Genomic DNA, 6,947 nt, shown 5'->3' with positions numbered 1-6,947 from the left:
ATTCCGTACTAGTTTGAAAAATCCTTGTCGCCGCGCTATGCATGGGAGCACGTGCCTATAAATAACCACAAGAATGGACAAAGTTTCTGTGTTGATATCGGTATTCTCACAAAGTTTGTTCCAGTTCGCACGCTCCGATAACAGACGATTGAAAAATCTGTATAAATTCGACGCTTGTTCGGGGGTTGACGAGCGTGTTAAAAAACGCAGCTTTGATTTTGAAACAGCCGCTTTGGAGCAAGTAGCGTAATGGTACAAAAAAGACTTGTTTGGGACAGAAAAATAGTTATAGATTGTTTTAGTCATAATTTGTGTATTTTAGATACCTAACTCTCTCCTCAGATTGGCCTTTGTTAGATACTAGGTCGGAATTAGGGCACCCCTTTTGCGATAGAACGTTCCACCGGCAGAATGACGAAAAACCTGCCGTAAGTTTCGCGAACCATTACGCTTGGGTGCAAGGCGCCACACTAAAGTGAAATACACAGCTATTTAGCTTTAATCGTTGTTATCTTTATCTGTAAATATTATAGCTCGTGTTAGGCGGGATTTTGGGAGACAAACCATTACCAAAGGTATGTGCGTTTGGATGGAACATAGGTCGGAATTAGGACCCCTCCCGTTACCTATTTAAGTTAATTAAACACTCACTCATTAATTAATTAATTTCCTAAAATACAAAAGACATGTTGGTGAAAGTTAGGCACCCAGGTAATATAAATAGTTCCACGGACAGCTATGTAGGCCGGAGCTTCTATTGCGTGCGATCTACGTTTGGTCAGAAAATACCCCCCCCCCCCCAACACACACACACACAAAAACACCGATACGGGAACGCCTGAAAAGGAGGCTTTTAATAAGCTTTGCCTGCAGCGCCTTGATTGGTCGGACGTGTGACCCTCTGGACTGCCGGCTAATGGAAATCTGAACATCTAGACTAATCCACACTGCTAATGCTCATTGACATAATTTATGCAGTTTATTAAAATCCTTGATTACTGTGAATCCTTGATTATAGACATGTCTTTATCAACATTTTGGCAAATAATAAAATCAAGTTATTGTTCAAGACAAATTAAGTTTGTTTTGTCAGCAGGCAAAGCTTATTGTGGGGTCGTGTGGCGCAGTCGGTAGCGCGTTCGGCTCACACCCCAGAGGTTGTGGGTTCGAACCCTGCCCATGTCACCGATCTTGTGCCCTTGGGAAAGGCACTTTACACGACTTTCCTCACTTCACTCAGGTGAAAATGAGTACCTAGCTTCGGTTAGGGACGTCCCTCGGATAGGACGTTAAATGGAGGTCCCGTGTTTGGGAGATCCACACCCCATGCACGTTAAAGAACCCACCGCACTTATCGAAAAGAGTAGGGGATCTTCCCGGTGTGAGTGGTTCAAAACCTTACAGTCCGGTCTAACGCAGCTTGTACATGTGCGCACATGTACAAAACTGGTGTGTTACGCCTGAAGGCGGTTTACCGGTTATGCGAAACAAACAAAAACAAAGCCTTACAGGTGTGTTACGCCTGAAGGCGGTTTACCGGTTATGCGAAACAAACAAAAACAAAGCTTTGTTATGCAACATTAATAGAACTATGATTTTGAAATTAGCAACCATAATGGAAAGTATACAAACGTCCAAGGCATAAATGGTAAAAAGTGCACTCGCAACAACGACATCTAGCGACATGCGGCAACTCAGCATGTCTGCATGGCCGTCGCAACAACGACATCTAGCGACATGCGGTGACTTAGCATGTCTGCATGGCCGTTGAAGGGTGGAACCGTTGATCCATCCATCCGTTGATCCAATCTCAATCTCGTCTGAGTTACCATTTTCGCGCATGCGAAAATGGTAAAAAAAACAAAAAAACAGTACGATGGATAGAACAGTCAAAATGTTTTCAACTAAATCACACATTTTTTAACACGTCAAGTACTTCATCAATTTCTGAACAAAGCAATTCTAAAAACACATGGAGAAAAACATCTGTCATGTCAAATATGAATTTAAGTATCATATCAAATAAACCATCATCATATATACATTTGTACACAATGCAAGTATGTGCCAATGAAACCATCATGGTGAGTGCCACGTGGTCTGCGTCAACTACAGTAGTACCTAATATTAATATAGCCAATATAGGCAATTCAGATCAGAACCTGGAACAACATGTATGGGATTCAGCAGTATAGTAATAACTTCGTTAAGTAGTAAACCATAAATTTCATATTACATGTACTCGATATTTAAGTCATACCATGGGTATTGTTGGCTCTGTCGTCAGTTTGACTAAGCTTTACACAGCAAATATTAAATTTCCAATCTCAGATTTTACCTGTCAAGTTCAAGAGTCTGTTTGAAATTCAAACATCACCGCTCAACAACTGCATGCAGCAGTCTTTTTAACCTCCTTGCATGCAGTAAGGCAATTATGTGTGTGATACTAAAGAAGTCCTGATGGTGACCTCCCTTATCACCAAAACACCGCCTCTTTTACCTATGAGGATTTTTGGTGCCTTTTCTACTGCCCAATTTACCTCCCTGGGCACTATGTCACGTAAATCATTGCCCTGGGTGTGGTCTTTTGATGCACACATAGTGTAATACCAAGAACGCTGTTACCGCCCCCCTCCCATTCATGGAACTTCTCCCCTCCTTCCAAGAATCAAACGCCCCTTGGAAAACCACGCTAACACTATTAACACTATCCAGTCCCTCTTGCCCGCTCTTGGCCTCGGAACACGTTTGTTTTCCATTGAAACGGATAGTATTTGATCAAAACACACAGGACAACAACAAACCTCGTTTCAAATCAAGCAACTCCGGTCAGAGGCCACGTGTGCGCACGGTCTGAAAGCGCCCCATAGCGGTTTATTTACAAAGTACACCTCTCAAGACTGATGTGTTGTTATGGCCTCGCGTCTCTCTGTGTATACCTCATTATAAATATAATTAAGATTACAGCAATTGATACCAAACAAGTCATCAGACTTTAAAAGAAATAAGAGTTCGGCATAGACTAGCATTTGACCACACAGTAGCGCTCCTAACGGCGGCTCGACTTACTGCAGCGTTGAAATCTGGAAGCAGTTGCCGACACTTTCCTTCGAAATTCTATGCTTTTGCTTCATTTTACTTCAAGGAGGTACATCTACAATAGTCCCTAGGGTATCTAAGACAATTTAAAGTACAGCTTACCAACAAAAAGGACGTGGCTCGTCTTCCTGGGCGGAATTTTTACCCGTTCTTCTTCCCTTCCATGCGTGCACACTCGCCATGTTGGAACGGCGTGTTTCACGCACAGGTGCCAGCTGCCACCTGTTCATCACGAGTAAAATTTGAATTCGGTAATCAAGTCAACATTAGATCAACAACAGGCCAATAGACAATCACCACACATGAAGGCCTGAAAGTTGTGATAATTATGTCGTTTTTCCTCAGGCAGAAGATGTTAATATTGGGGGCCAAATTACTTGAAATTCGTTGGTCCAAGCAGATATTATGGCGTGGATAGGTAATCTTAAAAGATCCCGGGTGGCTTGGATATGCCATCTTCAAGCAGATACGGGGTGGCACGGACAGGTATTAAATCTTCAAGCAGATACAGGATGGTGTGGGTAGGCAATGTTCAAGCAGATACAGGGTGGCAACAGGGTGTTGTTTACTAATAGGCGATGGCCTCGTGTCTCTGTGTGTATGTTATTTACGATGCAAATTACAGGAACGCCTCATTATAATTAAGATTACAGCAATTGATATCAAACAAGTATATAATCAAAGAAGAGCTCGGCAGAGACTATCATTGGACCACACAGAAGCGCTCCCAGCGGCTGCTCGACTCACTGCAGCGTTGAAATCTGGAAGCATTGCCGACACTTTCCTTCGAAATTCTATGCTTTTGCTTCATTTTATTTCAAAGGAGGTACATCTACAATAGTCCACAGGGTATCTGAGACAATGTAAAGTACAACTTACCAACAAAACGGGCGTGGCGCGTCTTCCTGGGCGGAATTTTTACCCGCTCGTTCTTCCCTTCCATGCACGCTCGCCATGTTGGAACGGCGTGTTTCACGCACTGGTGCCAGTGGCCACCTGTTCAGCACGAGTAAAATTTGAATTCGGTAATCTAGTATAATTAGATTGACAACAGGCCAATAGACAATCACCACACATGGAGGCCTGAAAGTTATGATAATTATATCGTTTTCCCTCAGGTTTCTTCTTCTCCTGCCATTTCGATTAAAAAAAACTTAAATGGTTTCAACATCTTAATTTTGGGGCCAAATTTAATGCTTGAAATTTGCTGGTCCAAGCAGATACAGAGTGGCGTGCGTAGGTAATCTTCAAGCAGATATCGGGTGGCTTCGATATGCTATATCTTCAAGCAGATATAGGGAGGCATGGACAGGTATTAAATCTTCAAGCAGATACAGAATGGTGTGGGTAGGCAATGTTCAAGCAGATACAAGGTGGCATGGATCCTATGAAAAGTAGGAGTGAAAATTTGTACATGTAACATGACGGGATGATCCTTGAAAGCATCTGAAATTAGACATCTGCCGTTTCCCTTTTTTTGGCAAAGATTTAACACAATTGGGGGTTAGCGCTGCACTGGAGCAGCCAGACCCTTGCGATTCAGCCCACCTCACAATTCAGCCCTTGACTGCAAGGAGAGAGTAGCCAGTCCACCCAATAACAGTATATAACGAAGAAAGGAAAAAACTAATCAGATATCATGTAAAAATAAAATAACACTACCTGGGACAAGTAGAGAAATTTTCAACATATTGTTATCATGCCCAGACTCTGTATCTGTTTATTTAGGCCAATATTTACATACTGCTATACAAAAGAGAAACCTTGTCACTGCAATGTGAAATGTAACATTCCATTATTAGAACATATATACATGCATTGAAATTAGATTAGTCCACTAGTAGAAATAGTTTATAGTTACTTGCCATACATTGTATCAAATGCAATTGTTGTGCAATAAACTTGACTTGACTTGTTAATCTTGAGAACAGATTCTTGAGTATTAAACCACAAGAGTTCTACGGCTTTCACCAAAAAAAGATGTTAACTGTTCTGACAAATGAAAAAAATGTATGTTTTCTCATTCTTTATGAAAATAACATCCTCATTCCAATTCAATCACAGATTATATTCAGATGATCACATTATTCAACCAATGCCAGTCTTAACTTAGAGTGTAACAAAGAGTGTACATATGTGCTGTACATGTTACATGACGTCTTAAATTGTCAGAAGTGGTTGTGAACATTATGTATAATCAAGGACATTATACACAATGTACAATGTCTCTGGTATAATAAATTTTCCAGAGGTTTGGAATTTTTCCTATGTTTCAAAAAGTCCTTCTTTTAAGGTAGTTCATTTATACAGTTTATATTTTCTACATATTCATCATGTTTATTCTAAATCTATGGTTTGCAACTTTACCTAGTTTTTTAATGTAGGGAAGTTAATTTTCTTAATAAGGGACAACTAGTCTACAGGAGACAACAAGGACACAATGATCAGTCTTTGATACAATTTTAATCTCCATCTAATCTGGTAAACTGGGACTTAATGATAATACATGTATTTTACATTATCAATGTACATGTACATGTACATGTATGAGACAAATGTACCGAAAGAGGCAGATAAAAGTAATTTGGTGATATCCTGAAGAATGAAGCTAATATGGAATGAAAAAAAGAGTACACAAATACAGCAAAGTTTTGTGCTTGTGCTTTGAATAAACGGACGCTATATAATATCTTTGTTTCTACTCATACCAGCAGTTAAAAGATACATTGTAATGCCTTTTAAATTTCTGAGTCAACTTGAAATTACATGTATAGCTTAGCTGTATCTTTCATGTAATCTTAAGCTGCCCCAAGCCTTGACAACAACAGAAATGCTGATTTGTCACAAATTGGACCATGTTCCTGCACAGCAGTGACAATATATAAAAGATCTGCCCCTGAGGCATCGCCAAAAAAAACGGTCACGTTGCTGCATGTGTTGTTGACTGGCTGGAACTTGTGTTCTCCGGTCTGTCCGAACCTTCCTTCACCTCGTTCCCATGTCCTTCCTCTTTCTCTCTCTCATTCTGTCCATCCTCACTAGTACTCTCCTCCTCCTCTACCTCCTCATTCTCTTCTTCCTTCTGTTCTCCGGATGTCCGTGTGACCCAGGGCGAGGCGGGAGTTCGGGTCAGGTTCAAGTTCTTGACCACGGACGACGCGGGCGCAACCAGGACCTTCCGCGACAGTCTCATCATCCCGGTGGCCGGGTCCCGCCCAAAGTACTTGACTGACATTTCTTGTCCGACGTCAAAACCGAGAGCAGACGGATGGCTTACCTGAGGACGTGGGAACAAAATGTTTTATCTTTATTTGCAAAATCATGCTCGAAGGCTAATTGCTTCATAGTCAAAGATTGTACAATACAATAACAGGAAACTGACAGTAAACTACTGTCTGGAAAAACTTTTAAGCTACATTAGAATATAAATACTTCTACTACTTCTACTAGACTTGCTATATTATGAGGTTTAACTTCTTCTTTGAAGGCAGTGGATAATAAATTTTCCCACGTTCTACATACTGAGTGGGTTTTGTGATCTTATTAGAAACATAGTCTTTTGGTGATCTTCTAAATGATGAAAGGATGGAGAAATTATGACAACTGTTTGTATCTCTGTGAATAATTTCATCAGGTTTGCAAGAGACTGTATGAGACAGTTCTTTACAGTCAGAAGGAATTGTTGCTCAAGCAATTAATTTATTCAGTTGGATAAATTTTGAACCACCAATATTGTCAAGACATGTTTAATGTTTGTGTCCACAGTGCAACATGCTACTCATGTGCAGTTGAAACAGTATGAACCAACTTCTATCAGGATACGCACCCTTCTGTGGTCCAGTTGTGAG

The 6,947-nt window shown here is 40.8% G+C and overlaps 1 protein-coding gene across 1 annotated transcript in view; it reads right to left on the bottom strand.

The window, feature by feature from the left end:
- Positions 1–5,563: 5,563 nt before the first annotated feature.
- The window catches only part of LOC109482807 (polyribonucleotide nucleotidyltransferase 1, mitochondrial-like), a 22,168-nt gene continuing 20,784 nt past the window's right edge, over positions 5,564–6,947 (bottom strand). The window contains exon 26 of the mRNA XM_019785649.1: positions 5,564–6,376. Coding sequence (XP_019641208.1) covers positions 6,020–6,376 — 357 coding nt within the window. The 3' untranslated portion in view covers positions 5,564–6,019. The remainder of the gene's footprint in view (positions 6,377–6,947) is intronic.

This window comes from Branchiostoma belcheri, unplaced genomic scaffold (genome assembly GCF_001625305.1).
Source record: "Branchiostoma belcheri isolate BF01 breed outbred unplaced genomic scaffold, Haploidv18h27 scaffold60, whole genome shotgun sequence".
In the NCBI taxonomy this organism is placed as follows: Eukaryota; Metazoa; Chordata; class Leptocardii; order Amphioxiformes; family Branchiostomatidae; genus Branchiostoma; species Branchiostoma belcheri.
Note: the sequence above shows the minus strand (reverse complement) of the source record. Positions and strands in the feature narration are given on the sequence as shown.